At 48.8% G+C, this 25,277-nt stretch overlaps 1 protein-coding gene across 7 annotated transcripts in view; it reads left to right on the top strand.

The window, feature by feature from the left end:
- The window catches only part of GBF1 (golgi brefeldin A resistant guanine nucleotide exchange factor 1), a 168,492-nt gene that overhangs the window by 139,177 nt on the left and 4,038 nt on the right, over positions 1 to 25,277 (top strand). For 3 of the 7 annotated variants that reach the window (XM_078597445.1, XM_078597448.1, XM_078597444.1), the window contains 11 exons: positions 327 to 391; positions 964 to 1,087; positions 1,760 to 1,831; positions 4,114 to 4,208; positions 10,219 to 10,372; positions 11,848 to 12,103; positions 14,517 to 14,677; positions 20,543 to 20,798; positions 21,369 to 21,589; positions 23,119 to 23,329; positions 24,411 to 24,541. In XM_078597445.1, coding sequence (XP_078453571.1) covers positions 327 to 391; positions 964 to 1,087; positions 1,760 to 1,831; positions 4,114 to 4,208; positions 10,219 to 10,372; positions 11,848 to 12,103; positions 14,517 to 14,677; positions 20,543 to 20,798; positions 21,369 to 21,589; positions 23,119 to 23,329; positions 24,411 to 24,541 — 1,746 coding nt within the window. The remainder of the gene's footprint in view (positions 1 to 326; positions 392 to 963; positions 1,088 to 1,759; positions 1,832 to 4,113; positions 4,209 to 10,218; positions 10,373 to 11,847; positions 12,104 to 14,516; positions 14,678 to 20,542; positions 20,799 to 21,368; positions 21,590 to 23,118; positions 23,330 to 24,410; positions 24,542 to 25,277) is intronic. The other 4 variants (XM_078597451.1, XM_078597450.1, XM_078597447.1 and 1 more) reach the window with 3 other exon arrangements.

Raw genomic sequence — 25,277 nt, 5'->3', positions numbered from 1 at the left:
AACATTAAATGATAATGGAGAAGGCGAGATTTGGCCTAGCCTATCCCTAATAATGAGTTCGTAAAATATCAATTTTATTCGGGTGTTCAGATTCATTAACCGCCCTCTTCTTTCCCTGGGCATGCTCAAAGTTAATCGGCACACTGGAACAGTTTACCTGTGTATCGTGCCCACCTGGCAAATGTGAAATTAAACCAGATATGTGCGTTGTTGAAGTTGTTTTTGCAGGTGTCAAGGTGGCCTTTTGCGTCAATTGAATTTCATCAATTCAGCCGAGTGCTGGATAATTGACGAGTCGTCGTTAAACGTGGCCTGTCTCGTGGCAGGTGGAGGACTTTGTGGACCCCAACGGCAGAATCTCCATCCTCCGCGAAGAGAGTCCATCCCAGCGGTAAGAGAGATGCTCGTAAACCTGATTTTCTCTTCTTGGTTCTTTCGGTAAAGTCACGTAGAAGGGAAATAATAAAAGAAAAAAAATTAAGCATTATTTTATTATTTCCCTTCTACGTGACTTTACCGAAAGAACCAAGAAGATGAATCCCTGCAGTCACGAAAGCTTTAAATCGAAATTTAACCTGTTCTCCGCTTGACTGGAGATGTACAACTCTTCTCCTGCACCCCGTAAATTAAGCCTTACTTGTTCCAAATACCCTCAGGCACGGCTCGCTACGGCTACCTTTTTAAGAGGCGATTTGGCCAGCAGTCGCACGAGCAAGAAATTGAATGTCTGCTCGTCTGCCTTTTCAAAAATATTTACATTTTAACAGCTTTATTTTTGTTACTCTTCATAACGTGGCATACGATGACACCTCTACCAACCCTTTAAAAGGTATAAACAACGCGCAGGTTTAAACGAGTTTAAAGTTTAAAAAATAAACAGTAAAGTACAACTTTTGACCGTTACATTGCTACTTCGTGCGACTTTGACTGAGCGGCTTTTACGCGTCGTGTGGCCCCTTGCAGTTCTGACTCGACCATGTTCAGCTTTGTGAACTGGCTGACGCTCAGCGGGCCCGAACAGTCCGGCCAGAGGGGACCTTCGGCTGAGGACCAAGAATTCAAGAAGATCGCCATGAAGTGCATAGAGGTGGGGTCCGGCAGCGTTACATCATCCACCACGTCGCAGACACGTTTAGGCTAAACGTCCACCTCCCACCCTCAACCAGCATATATACAAGGACGGTTTTCTTGGAATTTCTCTTACTTGATACAGCAATCGTGCTGTGACGGTTCCACCTGAAGACGGAAGCTTGTGTTGCCTCCGAAACGTCGTGATTTTTATTTTATTTTTATTTTACTTTTATTAATTTAAATTTTTTACCTACGTGACTTTACCGAAAAAACCTAAGAATATAAACGTCCACCGTTAAACGTTTATTGGCGGCCGCGTCTCCAGTGAAACGTCTCGCATCCTGGGTGCTGTGTGGAACGATTTTTGGCGAATCCTGTTGGTCCGCATTTGGCATTCCCCCGGTATCTGTGCAGTTATCCACGGATAAACACGGATAATCGGATGAATTTGCCAATGCTTCTGAGCAATTCTTATTTGTGGGAAAGCGCATATCACAGGAAGATTAGACGCGCGGATTATTGTTTTGCGGCATTAAGAGGGACTCGGCGAATAAGAGGGATTTTGCTGTGATGATTGAAGATGATACCGTATTTGAGAGCGCTTGTAGGCATGCTTGCCCAAATGATTGCTTGAGTGCCTGCGTAACCATATTTTTATTGAAAATAATTCCACTGCTCTGGTTATCAGGAATGTCACCCGGAGCAGCTGCTGACAGAGTCTCGCTTCCTGCGGCTGGAATCTCTGCAGGAGTTGATGAAGGTCAGTTTCTTTATGGCTTCGATAGAAAGGGAAAGCTCACGGTTTCAAAAACATCTTGGTCATATTTGTTGAAACGAAATTGACACTAAAATTATGGTAAAGACGTAGCAAACCTTTCATAATCCTAACACCACTTTCCGATGACATGACGTGTATGTATTTGTCTTCGTGAAGGTCCGTTTATTCCTTTTTAATCTTAAAAGCATGCTTTACAGCACCACACGCTACCTAACACTTATTGGATGTTGAGGGTAAATTGCACAGCAGACTAATGAATTCACGTGTGAGATTAACGTGCTATTATAGGATTGCAGCCTGTGCCCTGGGCCATCGCAGGCTGCGACGGAGAGGATGAGAAGCTGCTTTCTCTTGCTTAGAATTAGAGACACGCAAACGGCTTGCTCCCTCTGTTGGCTGCGGTGCTCTAATCCAGCATTCACAATCCACGCGTCGCTGGATTATTTCCATTGAGCCATCCGAAAGCCGAGTGTCCCGTGTCAATTGCAATTTCACGGCCGTCACAATTTTCTGCGACATCCGGTATAAATTGTGTGTGAGAGAAAAAAATATCCTCCATAGCCTGAACAGACTGTTGGGTCAAGTGCTGCTAGCGAGTAGCACCTATGAAGGCCGGCACAACACACAAGGAGGTGGGTGGCCAGCATCACGCCCGGCCGCCTTTGTCTCCCAAGTGGCGATGTTTACACATCGCACCAGGTACTCATTTGAGGCTGAGTCGACCTAGGGGAGGCCCAGGACCGGTTCAGATAATCGTCACTGGGTGTTGGCCGTGAGTGAGAATCGAACTCGAGTCGCCAGGTTCGTAGTGCAATGTGCTAACCGCTACACTACTATATATACATATATATGGGGAGGGAAAATAGGTAAGGGGAAAAATAACTAACATGCACCCATGGCCAATACTCTTAACAGCTGATCTAACTTCATTGGAGGCTCCTGCCTGCATCGAGGTCTCCAGCAACGTGTCCGCAGCCCCGTGCGGGCAGCGTGCGCTTTTCGACTTAAGCCTCGCACCGGCGGGCGAGCTTGTCGGGGCTTGGAATCGCGAGCGCGGCACAAAGCTCGCGCTAAGAGGCGGCTCGGCACGCCGCCTGCCCCGCTTCTTCTTCATGTGGTCAGGCTTCGGAGTGGGACGCGTATGATTCATGAGTCTAGCGCTGGGATTTTAGGGGCCTGTCTCAAAGCGGGCCGCCCCCCCCACCCACCCCGCTCGTTGAGCTCGTAATTGTTGTTGCCGCGGCGTGCGAGCAGGAAGGAGAGCCGTGACCTAATGCCACCACGGGAGCGCCGTGGGTTGTGCAATGCGGCACGACGTGATGAGGTGCAATTAGACCGGTGGCCACTTGGAAGGTTGTCATCTTGACCCCAGTTCGGAGTGTAGCCTAAAAAAGCTAGCGTTGCATTTTGCCTTAGATTGTACGTGTGCATGTTTTGGTAGGTATTTAGGTTATTCGTATGTAATAAAATATATTTAGTTATTTATTGTTTGTGTGTTATCTCATTGATGGTCGTTTTAAGGGTCTTGACACACTTGTGCAGTTGTGATTTTTTTTTTCTTGGTATTATATAGTTTTTTAAGCAAATGTTCGTGCAGTGCGTTATATATTTTTCAGAGCATGAGCTAAATTAAATGTTTTATGTCGTATGACTTTGAGCTAATAAAATACATGTAAAAAAATTTCAACATTCAACACAATACATCGTGTCTTGGGGAGAAATATGTATATATTTTGAACATTTTAATTTGCTGAAATGTAGTTTTGCAAATAACGCGGTTGTCAAATATCACGAGTAATTCCTATTAGACAAATGCAATCCGATGCAGCCGTGAATTGTAGGTGTTGTTGGTTACTCTTGTTACAACAGTAATTAGAAAGTTAATTTGAGCAGCTTTTCCTTGTGGTAATAATGAGCCTCAACAATAAGTGTACGGCTCATTGACTTTAAACCCTTGATCTCGTTAAACCCTTGCCTTGTGCAACTCGCGAAACACAATTGAGCGTGTTCCTTCAAAACTCCGGACACATTTTAGGCGCTTCTGCGATTTCAGTCAAACGGCTTCCCTCCATCAGCGAATTAATTTGAGAACGGCCGACTCGACAAAGGGAGAACAAAGAACCCAGGGAGACTTGTCCCGAGCTTGTAGATTTCCTGTCCTCTCCGTGTTCGCGACGTCCAAGCGCCATTGCCGTTGGCCGCGCTAGTCTTGAGCGGGGGGGTTGACGTGGTCTCGCCACCCCCTCCTCCTTCTTCTTTCGCAGGCGCTGTCGTCCATGTCGATGGAGGATGAGGGGTACGACGAGGAGGCGGCCGTCTTCTACCTGGAGATGCTGCTGCAGATCATCCTGCAGAACAAGTGGGTCCACAGTCGTGTGTCGGGGAAAGCAGCGACGCACTGCCGCCGCCGCTCGCGTTTTGTGCCTTCGACGTTCACGGCGGTCTCGCGCGCATTGCGTGTGCCGACACGCACGCGCGCAAGCGTGAGCGCGGCCGGCGTAATGGAGTCACTCTCGACCACCTTGTTTTGGCAGTTCTTCAATAGCCGCTGAAGCCAGGGTCATCTTTAGTATTGGTTTAAAAAAAAAAACACGAGAGAAAGGATGAGAAAAATGTACTCGGTGGGTTTTCGTTAGATTTTTCTTTCCCCTGCATATTTGTTTTCTTAAAGATTTTCAATTTGCTTGAAAACCGCACGAAGAACTAAATGTTTTAGTTTTGCTTGCAAATGCCCGCTTTCAACAGAGATTTAATTTCCAGCATATTCAGTGGGTCATAGTCTTGTCGGCGGTGACACACACCGGGTGACGCACCAAGTGCGCACTCTCTCCCCCCAATGCTGCCCATACCGTTCTACCCCCACCCCTCCTTGATCCATCCTCGCCAGCTCCATCTGCCCTTGCTGGCTCTATCCGCGCAGTGTGTGTGCATTGGATAGGCGTGGAAAGAGCACACAGTGCGGTCTGCAATTGCTATTTTCTGAAAAAATAATGGCTTATTTCCATACGGCCCAAGCTCGAAGACATTCTCCGAGCTGTGCGGGGCCCCCTTTCTATAAATCCAGCGTAATTTTAATCTGCTCTGTAAGCCACTGCCAGCCTTCCTTGGGTCGTTAAGTAAAATAAAGAGTCCCTTTTTCCCGCCTCGCAATGCCCTCCAGGCGTGCCGAGGCGGGAGGACTTTATGAGAATTGTAAAAGAAAACACCGAGGCCTCGAATCCTCGGAGGTAATGGAAAAATAATAAAGGACCAAAAAAATAACCGTCAGGTGAAGACAAACAACGCTAATCTGTTTTCTGTTATTGTAAGCAGAGCTAAGTAAGAGATGTCCCTGTGAAGTCATTCGGAGGATCAAGGCTTGAAGGCGCAGCGCTGAAGCGCCATGGTTACTGGTCTTAAAACAGAATTGTCTGCACAAAGCGGGTTTGTGTTCCAGACGGTACGACACAAACGTGCTGCCTGTCCGTAACCAGTAAAAGCAAGGCGACACACACGTGTGGCAGATTCAGCGGTGTCTAAATCGCCCACTTTATTACGAGTGACAGAGCAGGCGATACTGTTGTCATTCACTGAAACCTTCAGGCACCACTTAGAAATCTTTACGCGTGCGTGGTACATCAAAGTAGGTTTAAGTCACCGCGCGAAGATTAAAAAATTCATGATTAAAATTACGGGCGTGATATATTAATATGCTACTTCTGTCGGTTAGTTCACATAGCATTTTAATTATTTTGTCTTTCTCCAATTCAGGCGTGGATTTCTGCGGAGACTTTGCAGCAATAACATACTGTTTTTACCAGCCCTTTTTACCAACCGTACTCGTGTAAACTCCCAACAGAAAGCCCTTAGAAGCCACACGCACACGCAGAAAGGAATACACAGTCTTAGCACCGCGAATTAGTTTGGCTAAACGTACTTAGCGCACAACAATTCCGAAACCCACGTTTGCGGAATAAAAGACCGTGTGCGTGTGTGGGCCTTAGCCTTGAGGCCTGAATAATCTTCCCAAGTTGGCACGAACAACGCGCGCATTGTGGCAGAAGTAAAGCGGGGGCCCAGCGTGTAATTACACACCCACATCAAAGCGCAGCTCCCCTCCGCTGCCTCTCTCTCCTCTCTCGTCCATTGCTGCTGACTCGACCGTATTTGTTTGCGAGGAGGAGGGAGGAGGGCCGGGATTAGAAGCGGGCAGACGATGGGCCAAGAGAGGGGCCCTCTTCGTCCGTGTTCCTATCCGTGTCCTCCAAAGTAATCCTTCCAAAACAGTTAGCTCGAATTACAGGGGGCACCGTGCCCCCCCCCCCCCCCCCCCACCGTGATCCCCCTGCGGATGGTGTGGGGTTACTCGTAACGATAGGCCGCTCGTCGCTTTCGTGGGCACATGAGCGTCAACGTTTTCACGTTTCGGTGACGTGTTTGTAATATCAGGTTGGAAAATGTACTATTGGGGAATAATTATTAATCGCTGCTCATCCTTGGCAGCTCCTGTTTCTGCCGTTTAAACGTGATTCCGAATGAAAGGAGGCCAGCGACACGGAGCTTTCTGGAACATCTGAAGAAAACGGCAGCAAAGGTCAAGAGACTCGCAACAACCTCCTTCACAAGCTGGCTGGTCCATCATGGGGTGCAATTGCCTCAACTCTCGCCATCTCCTACTCAGTGGCAGAGTGCTGCTCAATGGAGTAGATTGTCACGCACCAAGCTCGTCGATTTCCAGCGACACTAAATGATGAGCATCATCATCTCGGGAAACTCTTTGATCGGCTCCTACCAAGGCTTCCAGTCCTGAGCAACATTGCTCCCCCTCGCATCCGACGGGAAGTTGCAACCAGCAAGCTACTGCAGAAGATCAACGTCAAGCCAAGCCTACCGCTACACGAAGATCTCCAAAAATCCACCTGACGCGCACGCTTTCCATCATCACGACACACGCACTGCGGTCCTAACAGCCTCGCCAGGGCTGCTCGGCAGGAGGAGTGGAGTGCAAAATCAGCACCAAATCAGTTCCTTTTTGCGGATCCTACAGTCTGTCCACCTGGTTTCAACCTGCCATGCCATCAGCGGGCCTTGCTGAACAGGTTTCGGACAGAGCAAGGTCGTTGTGCAGCTCACAACCTCCACCGTTGGGGTGTTCATGACAACCCAAATTGCATTTGTGGCTCCATACAAACAATCTCGTGTGTTGTTGATGACTGCCCCGTGACCAAGTTGAGCGGAGGTCTCCGAAAACCACAAAAGGCCACTGAGGACGCTCCTGCATGGCTCTGTGATTACGCGTGTGCTGGATGAATATCGTTTACACGTCCAATCCAACATATAGTTATAAATAGCTTATTGCTGTGATCTGCATTTTTACCAATTACAAGACGTTTAGGAGAGAGGTACGGTCTCAAATGGTCACATTGAGGCATGATATCAAAGGCTGTCGTCTCCGTGACAGCGTTGAGCTGCTCGGTGCGACGAGGCATTAACAGATCGCACCCCTGTGAAGGACATGTGACGCTGGCACCCAGACACAGCGCCATGGAGTCGCCTGCAGGCTTTACACATGGGCCGCTGCACAATGCCGGACCGCGGGCTAGGTCAATGTCAAATGATCACAATGGCTAAGAAGGGCGGCAGCGTGCCACGTGCATTGTATCTGGCTTATGTGATGCCATTGCAAGTCTGATGAGCGGCCTCACCCTCCCAGCCGAATGTATCTCCCCCCCCCCCCCGCCCTCTGTAGAATTCTGGGAGACACTGTTAAATTCGGATGTTGTATAAGATACAAATGACCTGGCTTTATTATCATTAACATGAGCTCAGTATTTGTGGGGTTTGGTCAAGTTGTTACCCGATGGAGGTTCACACGCCTAACTTGAATGCATTACAGAATGTGCCTCTATAATGCAGCGTGTTCACGAAATACTGGGCTAACTCAGCGGGTGGGGGGGGGGTACACCCCGATCCATAAATGTTCTTAAATAAATAATAAATGTGTTATTTCAATGACATCTAATTTGATCCCATTTGCAGCTTGCAATGTTATTTATATTTCATTTTATATTTTACAAATATAAAGCGCCATATAAAATAATGAGAGCCACAAGGCAATTCTGGGATACGCAAATTCATTGCCACAGATTCTCAGTACGAACTGCCAGGCAAGTGATGTTTCTACACAACGTAGAGACGCAGCTAATAAGCCGCTTTGCACGCTTAAATTTAGACCTTCGGAACTGCAATTTGCAATATTTTTGTTTGTAGTTTTATATTTTTATGGGTTTCCCCCACAAAGTATGTGGGGGGACACGTTTATATTTCCCCACATAATGTCGGGGACCTACTGTATTTCACCCCAAGCCTCCGTTGCAAAAGAGACGCCACCTCAAAGGGTTTTTGCCCCATTCTGACACAAAATATTCATTCGAGTGACTGTGAAGAACATAAGCAACAAATCCATTCAGCAGACTATGCCTCCTTAAAATATCCGTCCCTCCACAAATCCCATCAACCACGTGGCCTTCTGTGGCAGTGCATACTCTCAGCGGCCTTCTTCTGGATTGGTTGAAAAGTGGCGACGATTGGCCGGTTCGAGAGCCCTGCCCGGAAGGGGGAGGGTCTGGCCTTTCTGCGCAGGCTCTGCATGCGCTTTTGTGGTCCTGCGAGTCCCTCAAGTGGTGTCCGGGAGTAGCGGGAGTTATTTTCCACTCGTTGCCGGCGCCCGCCCACGACGGTGCGAGGTTTGTGGGTACACCCGCGGATGTGGCACGGCGCCGACTCGGTTAGGAAAAAAAAAGACACCTCGTAGAAGCCAAGACCGTGGAAGTGAGACGGGAGAACGAGAGACGGTCTTCCGAATGCTTTGCGTGTCAGCGGGTCACTTTCTCATTGGAACTGACGGTTGGCACGGTTGGGTTTCTGCGAGTCGTAAAATATGTTTTACAGCCTTGCGGAGTTTATGCTCAAATACTGTGAACGGCAGTTGTGATAACAACTTCAGAAATACATGAATGAGCACTCTTTAATGTCCGCATTCGCATTTTAACGTGAATAAATATATCTGTCGGCAGTATAACCGATTACAGAATACGCAAAGTAATTTTTACATGTTTCGGGCAAATGAACCGTAAGCAAACGGGTTCTATAATTAGAAATGGGAGAGGCCGTTAGTGCCAATGTTCATACAAGTCACGTGATTGCAACCGGGCGGTGCAGGCTTTTGCTCGTGTATTCCTCGTAACACCGTCAAGTACCTGCCGCTAGTGTGCAAACCTGTGTGCTCACACACGCACACACGCGATTTCAATTCCAGAGTGCCGCTTGCCTCCCCGGTGTCTGTGTGCGATGTCGGCAGATGCATCGCCGCTCAGAGCGGCCGCTGGGTTTTCGTGAACTTTGCGCACACATGTCCAGTGAGATTGTTAAATAAATAAATAACCCTTTCGTTGTACGTGGTCAGCAGTGAACCAGACCCCTTCCAATATTAGACGGTGGATGTGCACAGTCCACTTTAGGTAGTGTGCACTGCGTACGCGCATGCTCGTATTTCAAATTACATCTTTAAGCAGGTGGATTTCTGTTTTAATATTAATAGTGAGGCAGATGTATTCAGTGTTGTCGTGATTGAATATGCATGCGATATACATTCGTTTTTCACTTTCGGTTATCAATGTTTGGATTAATCGTCATTCATGCACATTGAGTGGAACCCTTACGGATCCAGATTATTTTCAATTGATTGAGCTATATTTAAAATTGGCTTGGATTGCTGAATTACCTCTCCAGAAATGTTCAGCTTGTGTTTCAAGTGGAGATCTTAATACCAAATGAAGAAGTTACTTCGAGGAAAAAATTCCAATGGAACAGACAACAGTTGTGACCTGGTAGCTCTTCTCCTTCAACGCATATATTCTGTCCAGTATTGTACACGTGTACATGCGGGCCTCTGTATTAAATCCACCCCACGCTGGGTTGGTCATAGGGAGTTAACCATACCACGCCGTTCGTGTGTATGTTTAACTTATTTCGCACCGTATGTATCAAACCGCGCTAACCGGAGGTGTGGGGGAAGGACAACAAAATTAAACACAAAAAGCAGTTGTCAAGAAATTATTTTTTTCAAACTAAATGTAAAAGTGCATAGCTCCAGTCACTTCCTAATATCGGAAGGAAGAGCTTTCCAGATGGCCGCAGAAGCGCATCTGAAAGCGCGCGATGCGTTGACCATCTTTGTTCGATGCCGCCACTGCAAGGATGTTCAGCGCGCGTTGGCGAAGGTGGGCTCCGGAGACGTGGCTCCTACGGTAACAGCGACGATGGCTGCGTCAGCGACAAACGGGCAGCTGACCGCGATCGATCGTGCTGTGAAATTGTGCGGTGCGCAGGGACCGCGTGGGTTGCCTGTGGCAGACGGTGCGCGACCACCTGTACCAGCTGATCGTGCACGCGAGCGAGCACTGCTTCCTGCTGGAGCGCGCCGTCGTGGGGCTGCTACGCCTCGCTATCCGCCTCCTGCGCCGCGAAGAGAACAGCACGCAGGTACACAAACATAGACAAAGATTTCCCCCGTACGGCCTTAACTGACTGTTGGGGCAAGTGCTGTCGGAGAGCACCTTTGAAGGCCAGCATGGTCCACGAGGGGGTCATGTGGCCAGCAGCACTCCCTAGTGGCGATGTTTACACACCGCACTAGGTACTCATTGAAGGCTGAGTCGACCTAGGGGAGTCCCAGGACCAGTTTAGACAATCATCACTGGTGTTGGCCATGAGTGGGAATCGAACTCAGGTAGCCGAGTTTTTAGTGCAACGCGCTGCCCGCCACACATCTGTGCTCATAGCACGCAGGAACCAGCGCCGTGCCACCCACTCATGACCCGCTCCCGACTCGTGCATGCCTGCCACTTCTCACTCCCTTCTGCACTGTGCCCAAGTGTCGCTGATATCTGATGTGGCACCATGGACACTATAAACGTGTAGAGATTTCCCCCCTTGATGATTCGATGAATTTTTGTGGTTCATGGTTTGTGGTCCAGTTCAAGCTCTTTTGTTTCTTGTCTCGTTTTGACTCCCTGATTTGTATTATTTTAAGTTTTGGCTGTCTTGTTTGTACAGCTGAGTCCCATCTCGTCAACATATCTGCCTATAAGTTGCATACATTGTAAATAATAATTCACACACACGCATCATTTGATGCACTTAATGTGAACTTGAGAATCAATATTGTTCAACGAATTGCTGCAATGTTACATAGCCAACAAATAACACGATTAGTGGCACCAACCCCCAATTAGCACGGTTGGATACGTGTAGTCCGAAATAAATGCAGCATACATACATACATCATGATCCTAGAATTGCAGTAATTGTAGTTATTAAGAATCGCAATACCAATATTTAGCATTGCCAATTCTGCGAGCTGTATTGCGGTGGCGTTAACAGTTGCTCACTGCAGGAGATCTGTGTTAGGTGTGTATACAGGGTGTACTTATGGGCATGTGTTGGCGGAGCGGTGGCATAATTATTAGTTCGCAAAGTGTGCTGTGAACCCAATTACCCGACTTTGATTCCAAGTCACTGCAGGTGATTTCTGAATCACTTGGCATGGTTAATTCCCAAATAATTTATGAACTTGTACTGGGCCTCCTCTAGGTCGTCTGAACCTTCAATGGGTTCTTAATTTTGAGTGTAAAAGCCAACGCTGGGAAGACAAAGGCGGCCATGTATGGTGCTGGCCAGCCTTAATAGATGCTCAATGACAGCATGTGTCCAAAAATGATAGCTTATGTTCCAACAGTTGGGTATTTAGGCGATCTAAACGCTATTCGGGGGGTGTGGATGCACGTGCGTGTGTGCGTGAACACGCGTTGCGTCCGTTAGCCACTTCTCGGTTAACCCACAACACCCGGGCCGGTCACCGTCTTACCGGCGAGCCGGCGGCACTTCACGCGGCCTCAGAGGGCACCTAGCCTGGCACGAGCGCGGCGATGATGCCACCGTGGCTGAGTGGCGAACAGCGGCTGTTGTTGCTGCGCGCGCGACCGCAGGTGCTGCACTCGCTGCGCGTGCTGCTGCTCATGAAGCCGGCCGTGCTGGCCAAAGCGAGCCGGCAGATCGCCTTCGGCCTGCACGAGCTGCTCAAGACCAACGCGGCCAACATCCACTCGCAGGAGGACTGGAGCACCCTGTTCACGCTGCTCGAGTGCATCGGCGCCGGCGCCAAGCCCCCGTCCTCGCTGCAGTACATGGCCGGCGTCGAAGTGGCCGACTCGGGTGATGCGAACGAACGAGCGTTGCGTGCCGCGCTCTCTCTCTCTCTCTCTCATTGTTGTGTGAGGCGCGTGCGTCCGTGCCTGTGTCTGCTGAACTTCTTTTGTACGGCACATAGCCAACCGTCGTAACGGGAGGTGTGGTTCTTGAACTGGTGGATTCGTGTGAGATTATTATTTTTCACGAGTCGGGTGTTTTTTTTTAGGTTTTTTTAAAAAATGCATCTTACAACCAAATACTCTTTTGTAAAGAGATTTGTATTGCATTCGGACGTCTCCATATTGTTGAAGTTTTAAAAACAGAGAATTATTACCGAGAGGTAATATATTGGAAATATTTTCTTTTTTCTTTTTACAAATACGAAGAATAAATTCACAGCTCTCGCAGAGCAGTGCAGCCTCTCATTTTAACGACGCCCTGCATAAGTAGATATCACAGAACTAGTGAGATGGGTTCAAGTGACCTCTTATCCACCATAGTGTGCCTCCTCCTTTCTCCATCACCATGCTGCACAGCTAAATGTTCTTCGTGTGACCGTCAAACTGACATTTTTAATTCTGAGAGCTGAAATTTAGCCAAGTTAAATGCAAAACCAACTTTAATATAGTTTTATGTATTTTATGATGATGACTGGGGTGAGATTATTAATTTGCTACACTTGAGAACCCAGTGTAATTACAGTTGCCTGCCTGGAATTTGCATTCAGGATCTCGGTGGTGTCAGCTCAGCGAGCGCTCGGACCTCTAAGCCACCCAGCCTCCAGCTTGCGGAAGACTTTCTATCCGTTGCGGACACTATCCCATCATTATCTCATTAGCCAGGTTCCATCCACTGTCGGATAACAAACAAAAAACCTCCTCTCGGTCCCGCCATGCCACAATCCTCTCTCGGTTAGTTAGGATAATGGAAAATTAGGGTTAGTTATGGTTGGTTAGGGGCACATGAGGTTATCTCATCGCTAAGTCTCACTGTGGTCCTTCTCTCGTGGTGAGTGGTGGGGAAGGGGGGGTCCCTCCTACCAACCACTGCTTGGTTATTCTCACCCACCAGCCCATCAACCCTTCCAGCGACGACGTTTCTTGCCCAAGCCCCACTTAACTTTTAATAACAGCAGCCAGTCTTGTGTTTCCCGATTTGCGTTTGATTCATGAGCCATGCGTTCCTCTTCCTGTTTCGGTGAAATTCACAGCGTGCTTCTCGCCATGCCTGTTTGTTTACTTTTCCATTGCTGTTGCGTTTTCGTTATCAGCGTCCGTGTTTCTGTTCTATATGTCATAACAGATAGTATCCACCGATTGAAAAATGTCCTCTCTAGCCACATTGGTATGTTGCTTTTCATTATTAAATTCAGTTTTACACAAGTATTCCATCCTGTTGTCGCTCACCTCTTTAGGTCATCGTTTTGATCCAGTCTACCCACACTGATTGCCCTTAGAATACGTATTCCAAGGGCAATTAATGCAAATATATATGTTTAAGTGATCAAAGCCCTTTATGAAGTTTGAATAGCTACACTGAGATTATGCCAGTAAATTATACGAAAGGAAATTCAGAAGAGGGGTCGGGCAAGAAGATAAGCTCTCACCACCAAGGCTGTTATTCACAGTGACATTGCAAGATATATTTTGAAAGTTATATTGTAGATATAATAGACATTATCTGAACCATGTGTACATGACGTAATCACAACAACCAATGGAAACTGGCAGAATACTGCAATTTGTTCTTTTCTCATCTTCGAGGAAAAAAAATATGCCAATTATAATGAAACTGTGTAATTACTCCATTCAAATGTATTCTCGCAGACGTGCTTTATTCATTGCCTTGGCTCACGTGCACCGCAACCAGTCCCACAAAGCACACTGCCTGTTTGAATGTTTTAGATGGGGAGGCGGCTACGATTGGTCATCCCATATGTCCAGCCCTGTTTCAGAGCTTAACCCAAGGCTCTTCTCCGATTAGATGAATGTGACATTTCAGGTCTGTTCAAGAGTGGCCACGTCCAACATGAGAAGTGCATTTAATTGTACGATTTGCAGTTAATCGCAGTGAAGTTGGGGTCAATTCCTGCGTTTTATCCACTCAATACGTGCTGTCCGCTTTGTCACCGTATAAAATCAGCCACCTCCTTTTCTTCACATGTATTATACCATAATTCAGCAGGGGAAATCTAATGTGGCTTTTTATTAAGCCCTCTTACCTGGATGGTTAAAAATTGTCCTTCAAAAAAATCTAATGTAAATGCTGGTGTGTCTGGTGGTTGGACTAGCTGTGTAAAATGCATAACTTGCTGCTGTTTTACATCCCACAGGTGATGGACATTAGTTTGTTCTTCCCCCCCCCCATCCTTAATGGATTGTAGCGGTCAAGTTTAATTCCCCCTTTTTGCTTTTCCTTTGGGCAATTCGTTAAACAGGTGCGCAGTCGGACAGCGAGCTGCCATCGCACCAGCCCAACGGCGTCACGTCCGACCGCGGCTACACGTCTGACACGGAGGTGTACACGGAGCACAACAAGCCGGCGCGGATGCACCGCTCCACCACGGAGCTCGACATCAGTGGCAGCGGCTGGCTGCTGGTAAGTGCCGGCCCGAGAGTCGGCCGGCGGCGGACGCTCCCATCGTTTCTGGGCCGCAGCCTGAGGCCGCTCGCCGCAGCAAGCAGAGCGGAGCGGCGCTGGGTCCGCTCGGCAGGCCCAGCGCTCGTGCATGGGTTGGAGAAATGCACCGACGTGCACCATAGCCTGATGCACGGAAGCGCTTCGTATGCCCCCCCCCCAACCTATCCCTCCACCCCCCCAACATGTCCCCCCCCCCCCCCACCTCTCAATCACGCGCCTTCTTGCCGTTTAACAAATCTCGCATGCTTCTGCCGATATTTTTGGACCTGCCAACATTTCAGGTCACGGTGGTGTAACGCCCTGTCAAAAGAAGGTGCTCGCTCTGCTGCAATTCAAGTGTCGTGCACCTGCTCTTCCCGTTTAGCGCGGGGGGGCAGCTCCTTCTTAAAGGGGGTTTTAGTCCTAAAACAATGCAATTTCATTGTCCAGTTTTTATTCAAATCTCAACTTCCCCCATAGCCACTTACGCTCAGCCGTGGCCATTTTCAGTGCAGTGCAGTGGGTATTGTGCAGTGGGAATTGCAGTCGGTCACAGCTTCCGATACCGCAGAGCGCACAGGTCCGAAAGTATCTCTGCGGCTCTCGGTGCCATCGTGCTCGCCCTCCAGGGAGAGAGTTTGGACGGCTGCATTTTGGCTTTGCCTCCCCAGCAGCCGGCCCCACGGCCCGAGCACTCTGGCGCGCACCACCTGTCAGGTGTTGGGTTTTCTGCGCCCAGGCTGCTCTGCTCCGCCGCCCCCCCCCCCGCCGCCGTGTGTGTGCGATTCTAATTGTGGTGTCGACACAATGGCGCGGCCACGCTTGGCGGTCAAAGAAGCAGCGGCGCGTCGCAGGTGCAAATACCGAGCGCTTCAAACGGGCGGCTCGCGATTGTTTTGACGGGCAGCATCTTAGGCTCCCTGCCTGCCCGCCCGCCTTCCTTCGTGCTTGTGGTACATCTGAGGACACGTCGCATCGCACGGCAGAATTGGCTTTTTGTTTGTTTCTTAGGTTACATTCAAAAGCTACGTCCAATTGAAGTAAATTTACATTTTACAAATAGGTTACTTACACACTTTTTTAGCATTCAATGTTTTTTATACCATTCAAATATTATTTGACTGGATAGTTTTATCAAATAATGTAGCCGATTTCGGAATATGTTGCAGCGTTGGCCTGTAGTTCCTCACGATAGAAAATGTGAACAACAAATTACTTTTCATTTCATCTTCTGAATTTGATGCGCAATTTCTGCAGGAGATGTTGCAGTTGTTTTTACTCACGTGAATTGCTTTTTGTGTTTCCAAGGGGCTCCTGTGGTCGTATTTAGCATTTTAAAAGTATTACAGAACGCACCAAGCCCAGTTGCATTAGTAGTGACGATATGAAATATATATCGAGGGAAGGGAAGATGGGCCCGAGCTAAAGCACCAGAGGCTATGATCTGAGAGCAAATTGCCAGGACTCCAGAGTGGAAATAGCTGCTTAAAAAATACATGCAGAAAGCCATTTGTGCATCAACGGACCCTGACCTTTCCGTGAGCAAAATGGCGAAGTGATGGCTGAGCGACAGCTTTGAGGGTTAGGAGCTGAGCCGCTCATCTGTGCCCAGGATTTGCTAAAATCCCCGGGCAGGCCCGAAGCCCGGCTGAGAATTAGCCCGGGGCGGGCTCTCGGCAGGCTGGGCCTAAGCCCCGGGATTAGGGCTGCCGTGGGGAGGGCTTAGAGCCGGGCCGCGCCGGGGAGCCGCCGGGCCCGTGCGTGCGTGCGTGCGTCCCTGTCGAACATCACCGCCAGCGCATCTGCCCGGGGAGACGGAGCCGCTAATCTCGCTGATTATGTCGGAGCGGCTTGGTTCACGCCGTCGTGACGGGCTCCGGGGACCCCCCCGCACAGAATGTCCCGGGTGACAGGCGCAGAGGCACTCAGAGCGTTGTCGTCGTCGTCGTCGTCGTCGCAGAAGGGACGGCCTGTCTCGCGAACGGGCGCGTCGCTCGCTAGGGACGATGACAAAAAAAACTAAGACAGAACATTTACAAGAGCAGGTGAGAAACCTGCCTGTCCGGTTGAGTTTGCTCGTGCACAGGAGTTGGTTCACCTTTCACACTTGACGTGGTGTGTTTCTTTGCTGCCGCTCTTCACAATTTTGCCAGGTAGTTGCCGCACGTGAATGTTCATTTGGTAATGCGATATTTCAATGCAAATTGGCGATACTTGTAAAGTGCTGAAATCCATCCATAAATTGCATTTGTGAAATTACAAAGCCTTTAGGACAGTGTTCTCACCGGTTCTGTAGGGATATAGTCAGGGAGAACGCAGCCGGTGATGTGCAAGTGTCCACGACTACATTAGATATTTAATAACAAGCATGCAGCATGTCCTAAATCCCCATTGCTTAAAATAAGATATTCATGCAAAAAGATATAACCGTCGCACGCGGCTGTCATTCGTTTCAAAACAATCGGACTGACATCGTTTCCCCGCCCCCCCCCCCTCCACCCGGCGTGATGCATTCCGTAAAATTGTCCGCAAAGCCCTATCGACCGGGGGGCAGCGTTTCCCATCGACGAAAACCCGTACTTCCCAGCTACGCCACCACGAGCCTCAACAAAAAAATAAAGTTCTCGCGTGAGCCCATGCCGGGCCATTAACCGTGGCGTTGGGAGTCGATTTTGGAGGTGCGGGCCCCAGTGGCAGACGGTGTTTGCCAAGAGGTCAGGGCTGCAGGGGTTATGGGGGGGCCCACAGGGGAAGGTTTGTGGGTTACGATCCTGAACTTCCCATCTGGCTCTCGGGGGTTTGCTGAAGTCATTGTTTGTGCCCCAGCTCACCACCAAGCCAAGTACGACGTTCCAAAGTAAAGGGCATGATACAATAAATAATAGTGCCCTCTATTTACCCGAGAAAGCCTCACTGAGTCTCAAGACCATTTGAGCAGCAGCAGCCGCAGCATCTCCTTCATCGTGTTTGATCTGGTGAAACGTCCAGGAAAAATAAGGATGAGGAGCTTCAGCAATTTCCGTGGTTTGTGTTGTGTTCGTTTTCATGTTTCCAGGAATGGGAAAATGTGATTGAGCTGAGTGAGCCACCAAAAAATATGGCACGTAATGTTTATAATAACAATAATTTTACTTATCCAAGAAAAGGCACTTTTATAAGGATGGCTCCCTGCCTGAGTAAAATTTTATTTGTGAGTTTTTAGCATGTTGGAGGAAACCAGAGTACCCGGATAAAACGCATACACCTTAAGGGATAATGCTCCCAAAAAAGATCCGCACAGATAGGTTTTAAGATCCCACTATCCTGGCTACATCTATGTGGTAACCATTATGGTCTGTCCTAATTGGAACCTTTATATTGTGTTTATTTGCATACTTTGCTCATTTTGGTTACCAACAAGTTAACATGTTTGTTGGTGGCCAGATAAAACACAGTGTGGTATGTTGTAAAATGCCATGAGGCTGGCATATATTGGATATTTTCTTCATGTAAAATCTCTTTAACCACATAGTAATTTTAATTGTGAGTGTTGATTAAGTGAGATGATTTTATCAGTTGTAACAGGAATTTAGTTTTTCTCTCTGGGGTTTACAGCTGTGGATTTTCTTTTGTTCAATTCCTTAATGTTCTGTCATTCCCTTAAACAGAGGCACTGGGCGTGCATGTCTACGCTTCCTTTTCACCAAAATCCACTTTCCCCTGTAACCACTAGCTGTGGAACGATGACACGTCCATTCTTTGACGAATACCGATTCATCTGTTAACGATGAACACGTCAAATAGCGCGTGTAACAATCTACGTTTTCTGATTCGCACGTCGTATCTAATGGCTTCACGTCACCGCCGTTGAGAGCGCTGACGATCACCGGAAAATAAAGAATTCGATTCGCTTAAATACAATCGCGACCTTGAATCGCGACACTTTATCGAATGGCTCGGTTTAGTGGCGGTGCGGGTGGGGTTGCACAGAGGCGGTGAATCGTTCCACGACTAGCGGGCACCACTAACACCGGAGAGGCGGAGCGTGTGCGCGGAGCCCCCGGGGCTGCGGGGCCGTGAGCCCGGTGGTGCGTGTGCAGGGCTCTCCGTGGTGGCTGGCACAAACTTGCCTGTCGTGTGCCCGCGGGGCTGCTGGTCTAGTGCTGAGGCTGCACTTATTCACTACGGGGCGATGGCCTCGCCGACTCTGCCCGCTACAACCCCCCCCTCCTCCTCCCTCCTCTTCCGTCTCCTCCGCCGGCTTCTCATTTTTCCCGAATCGCGGATCGATTCGGCCGCCGCCTCTCGCTTACTCTGTCCCACGCCACTTCGCACGACCGCTTGCCGTCGTCTGCTTGGAGCGAAAAATGTCGGCTGCGGGCATCTGGTTATATAATGGCATTTACGTATCCAGCGAAACGTTTAAATTGTAAACCTTCGGTGCATTTGCATATGCTGCCCATGAAGGCATTTTCAAACACTTGAAGTGTCATTTGGAAATGCTCCCATCCTGTGGTATTGGGCGAGTCAAAACTAAAGCAGCTGAATGAATCCATATGAAATCCATTGCTCTCTCGGTTGCTTCTCAGTGCTGTTCCCTGTGTTGCTCCATTGATCTTTGGGATTGTGTGTAATTGTGATCTCTCCATGTTGCAATCTTCTGTTTTCTTATCTTTTCCCTCTCTGCATACATGTGTACAATGCAGTTAAAGGTCCCATTGTGCTATCTTGTATTTAGATTAGCGCACAACATGAGGTGGTCCAAACACTGTGAGAAGGGGATGTTATACTGGTAGGAACGAAGTGGACCAGACCACCAATAGATTATATCGTCCGTCCGTCCGTCCGTGTATCAACATCAACCCCTACTGCAAACACTTGGCAGGACCCTACAAAAACCTTTTGACTCAGTGGGGCTTTCCTGGCTAAACAAGTGTAATAATACATTATGTTTATATTCTTTGGTTATTCGTTCCTACCAGCCCACCCCGCAGGGTCCTGTTAGGCAGATATTTCCACTTTTTATACAAATAATTAGCGACATTGTGATCTCACCCCTTCATGCCCCCCCCCGAGTCTTGAAAATAACGACTACCTTGTAAGGCTGTGCCTTTTCGCATAAAGTCCACAACACTCACTGTATGGATGGAACGGCCCAAGTACGGGAATGTGGAATTGTCACCTCTGGTTCAGAACCACCAATGAGATTGAGCAAGTGGGACATTTGACATTTTTAATAAAAAAATGCGTGGCTTCAGCATTCCCCTATTAATGGTTATTGAGACTCTATGGTATTTCTCATAAAGTTCCATATTCATATCTCATTGTCAATTCCCAACTCCATGTTGGTCATTTAACCATCCTTCACCACGCTGGTCAGTGCGCGTCAGTGAAAGGGTTCGGGGGAGCCCAGCACTGATTCAGATGCCGCTCGCCACTGATGTTAGTCATGGCCGGGAATCAAACTCAGGTCGCCACAGCTTCACAGCGCAGTGCGCAAACCACTGTGCCACCACTCCCCACCCCGTTCTGACATACATAACATGTTTTTGCTGCTTCTTAGTACATTTCTGCGCTGGGGTTAAAGTTGGCAGCCTGAGCAATGGGGCCCTGTGCGTGCTACGGCACTATTCGCGACTATTCTGTCAGCATTTTATTAACCCTAAGCAAATGTCCAAAACACCCGTTTGGAGCAGCAATAACTGGGCCCCACTGCACAGCGGTCCCCGCTTGTAACCCCCCCCCGCCTTGCGCGCTGCCATCACCACCGCCCGCCCCCCGTAGCGCCGGGCGGCGGTGATCGCCGCGCGCCGTGTAGTGACGCCGCCGTTTGTGGCTCCCGCCTGGCCCCCTTGGCCTGCGTAGGTCGGTAAGGATGACGTAGAGGGCGGTGGCGGCGGCGGCGGCGGCGGTGGTGGCGGTGGCGGCAGGCCCTCGCCCCTGGTGAATCAGTACAGCCTGAGCCTAGGCCAGGAGCTGGGCGCACACGACACCAAGTCGCTCACCAAGTGCGTCGAGTCGCTGTCGTTCATTGTGCGCGACGCCGCGCACGTGACGCCGGACAACTTCCCGCTGTGCGTGAGGGCCATCCGCATCTTCGTGGAGGCCAGCCTCAACGGAGGTACGTGTTTTCTGCTGCTGGTGCTGCTGCTGCTGTTACGATAATATACCCATTCACACACGCATGCACACACTCGTATTATGTCCTCAACTGTGCTCTCTTGTGTTTAGGTGTTTGTTTTTTGCGGAGTAAACTAAGTGGTGCTCGCCCAATTTGTGTACCTTTTGCATTATATTGAGGGATTAAATATGTTAATGAGTTGTTGTTACGAGTACCCGGATTAGTGGAAGTCGAGCCAGACCCATTCATTTTACTGCTCTGAAGAATCTGCAGGAGTAGTTTTACCCCCTTGGCACTTGTAGAATATTGACTGGTTACCTTTTAATATGCTTTAATTGGTTTTCTTGACTGCAGAGTTAGACACACAGGAACATGAGGGTGGTCAGCTTTAAGTACATTTTGTTGCCTATATGAATTAATGGCCAGGACTTTTAGCAAACTTTCAAACATTCTCTAGGATTACAGGGGGAAGTTTGGAGTACTGTGAAGTGATGCACACATCTTTTAACATTCTTAAAGAAAATTCTCTTTTTTCATCTTGACTTTGCTTCTTTTTTTGTCCCGCTCCAGGAATCAAGGGCAGCGACAAGAAAACCAAGACGCACAAGTACGAGAAGCCGTCGCGGCTCAAGAAGAAGGGCAAGGACAGGGACGGCGGAGGAGGCAGGAGAGGGAACGGGGGCGGCGGGCGGTCGGTACACAAGGGGGCGGCGCAGAGCGATGACGACGACGACGAGGACGAGAGCGTGCCGGCCAGCTACCACACCGTGTCTTTACAGGTCAGTCACCATGTAAGTACTCTGACCTCTTTTTTTTTTACTGCATCTTCAAACGCGAGCACGGTCCCACCGTTTGTAGCAGCCAGCCGTTGTGGGCTGGAGATGTTGGGAGGTCCGAGGGAAGGTTGTTGTTGGAAGGGCCGTCGCGCTTCTCTAGACGGGGCAACTCTGTGCTCCTCCAAGAAGTGCGAGCGTTTCCGTTTGTAATTTTAGCCGGCGGGGAAAATGCCGCCTGCTTCGAATTCCAGATTTTCCCAGATTTTGTCAATGTTTTTTTTCATCAGTGCTGTCTGCAATTAGTTAAATAATCTCCGACTGTAAATAATTATTGATAATTTTTAGTTGCAATTGGCCCAATTATAATTTAATGAATGTGCTCATACAATTTCAGTTCAATGAAGATAGTAAAATATTCCCTGCCCATGTATAAAAACTATTTCTTGCACACTCGATTAGGTTGTAGATACCAAATCTGGATGTAATTATTTAATTGGGTATACACGTATGTAAATTATGAGCTTATTGTTACATTTGTCTTAGAGTACATTGATTATTTTGCCACATTAATTTTAAGTTGCTGACCCAAATACAGTTGGTATTTCTGCCGTCACTTAGAAGTTTTGTAAAATATTTGCGTGTGGTCAATTGTGTGTTTGTGTGTTGACGTGTATGCGTGAGGACCAGCGATTAACGTGCTTCGGCTATGAACCCAGCGATCTGAGTTCCATCCCCAGCGATGGCTAACATCAGCGGCGAGTGATATCAGCACCTGTCTGGGGCATCCGCTAGATATACTTCACCTTTAATGATGCCGTGTTGAAATATTGACCCTGGAGAGGAATGTGGCCAGGTGTGGTGCTGACCTCACCACCCCTTCGTACGCTGTTTCGGACTTCATAAACACTCGCTAACAGCACCTATTCAAACAATCTATTGCTATTGGGGATATTTGTTTTGCATGTGTGTGCTTACAGGTTTTTGTGTACGTGCGCGGACGCACGTGTGTATACAAGCTTGCGTGCGCTAGTGCGTATACACGTGTGCAAGCTTGTGTGTGTGCACGTGTGTGTTTGATGCGTGTATCTGCTCGTCATCTCAGTCAACCCATGTAACACCGAGGTCTGTCCTGCGACCTCCTCCCAGCTAGCCTTCCTCACTTCACATAGCCTCAAAGCACATCTAGCCTGGCACAAGCGCCAGAGGTGTGGACTCGAGTCATGTGACTTGGACTCGAGTCAGACTCGAGTCATGAATTTGATGACTTGCGACTCGACTTGGACTTGCATAACAATGACTTTGTCCCACCTATGAGATGTGGACTCGAGTCATGTGACTTGGACTCGAGTCAGACTCGAGTCATGAATTTGATGACTTGTGACTCGACTTGGACTTGCATAACAATGACTTTGTCCCACCTCTGACAAGCGCTGTGGTGATGCCACCGCCACTTGATGGCAAACGGCGGCTCTTGTTGTTTTTTGTATTTACATGCGTGTGCCCGCGTGTGTCCGCGTGTTCTCCACGCTCTTCGACCCGCTCAGCTGCTGGACCTGATGCACACGCTGCACACCCGAGCGGCCAGCATCTACAGCTCGTGGGCCGAGGAGCAGGTCCGCCAGGAGGCGGCCACGCCGACGACGGACGCGGCCGAAACGGCAGCGCAGAGAACGGCCGGCAGGCTTGCGAAACACGCCGTGGTGCAGGCCGACGCCAGTACCCTGTGGGCCAGCTGCTGGTGCCCCTTACTGCAGGGTGAGCCCTGGGAGAGTTTGTCAGCCGAGAGCTTCACATGCCACCGACGTTGAGCTGTCGACTGAGCAGCAGTACCGAGCTGCGTTTAATTTTGCACAACGGTCATTGAGCATTCGTTGCAAAATGGCTCCTGGCGGTTGATTTTACAGCCGGTCGGTTAGAACGTGGATGTATTCTGTGTCTTGCCATTTTTTTCAATCTCAGTGGTATGGAAATGTGTATGATGCATGCGGTCTCATCCATTGCAATTCTGCCAAATCTCCCCTGAAATCTTGTTTTTGTGTGTATTGCCTAATGTGGTCACTGCTGCCTCCTGCCGCTCAGCGTGCAGCCATCACTTTGCACTGTTTTTTAGGATTTACATTTTAAATGCTCGTCACTCGAGTTCATCGTTGCAATGTAACCTTGAGTGCTGTAGCACGGTTGGCCACGTCTGGTGCGAAAGATGTTCAACATGCATACTGTGTTCTGAGTAATGGTCACTTTACAATGCAAGAAAACACCGGTTGAAAATGACAATGGAGTGTTACCTTTGAGAACATCTAAAAGCAACGGTAAATCGTTACGCTGTGTCGGAAAGGGGAGACGTAAGTTGTGTGTAGATGAGTGAATGAAAGGGTGGTTATGGATGCTCGTGACAAATAAGGTTGCTACAGAGTGGTTAGTTGATTACAAGTCGAGAGGAAGAGGAAAGTTTTGAGGAAGGATTTGGAATGGGAATTGAGTGAGCAATGCAATCGTTAAGAGGGAGGGAGTTCCAGACAGCAGCAGCAGCATCCAGGAGAATCATCATTCTTCATCAACAATCGTAAAACTAAACTTCTTTGTTATTTTACCAGGTAAAGCCCACTGAGCTGTTAGATACTTTTTCAGAAGTCACCTGGCCACAAATTATAGCTCAACGAAGCGGCTTATCATCATGTGGAAATGTGTAGCTTGCGGACACACCCGCGATTTCACAAATGTGTGCCGCCCTCCTCCATTCGACCGCACCTTCCCATGGCGCCCCCCTTTAACCGGGGGAGACCCGTCTTCTGAACATCGTTTCTAAAGCGCCGCGTCCCGCCCTTGGGGTGCGCAGGCACGGCGCGCCTGTGCTGCGACGCGCGGCGCCAGGTGCGCACGCAGGCGCTCACCTACCTGCAGCGGGCGCTGCTGATGCATGACCTGCAGACGCTGTCTGCCCTCGAGTGGGAGGCCTGCTTCAATAAGGTGGGGCCCTCGGCGTGAGCAGCACCAGGTGGTCTACCACTTAGTCTGCCACCAGCCTGTTTGCTGAGGGTTGAAGGTCTCGAGTCAGGAGTCGTCATGTGGCTGTGCGGACTCGGTGATAATAATTGACAAACATCTTCTTGGTTCTTTCAATAAAGTCACGTAGAATGGAAATAATAAAATAATTAAATTTAAACGTAATAAAATAATTCTCACGACGTTTCGGCCACAACGCAAGCAGCCGTCCTCAGGTGGAGAGCAGGTCTGTTGTGGCCGAAACGTCGTGAGAATTATTTTATTATGTTTTATTTTATTATTTTATTATTTCCATTCTACGTGACTTTACCAAAAGAACCAAGAAGATGAATCCCTGCAGTCACGAAAGCTTTAAATCGAAAAATTGACAAACACTGAATCTCAAGAGTGTTTCCTGCCTTTTGATTTTCGGTGTAAATCTGTAAAGGGTTGTTTTGTGTGTGGGATGAGACCGGAGTTCCCTGGGGAAAACCCACACGTACTTGGGGTTTAACACTCAAAAGGCCTGCGCCAACGGATTCACAAACCCACCTCCTCTACCGCCATCTCCTGGACAAGCTGGGCGGGTTTGGCAGTTTCACAAATGTGTGTGACTTTGTTGACTATTGATTCCACAGCACGAGATTACAGGCATGTGCCACCATGCTTGGCTAATGCCCAAGTCACAGCACTGAGCTGACACCGCTAAAGCTTATTCTCA

This window comes from Lampetra planeri, chromosome 9, assembly GCF_965212315.1.
Source record: "Lampetra planeri chromosome 9, kcLamPlan1.2.h2, whole genome shotgun sequence".
Lineage (NCBI taxonomy): Eukaryota > Metazoa > Chordata > Hyperoartia > Petromyzontiformes > Petromyzontidae > Lampetra > Lampetra planeri.
This window is presented reverse-complemented; position numbering and strand designations above follow the sequence as displayed.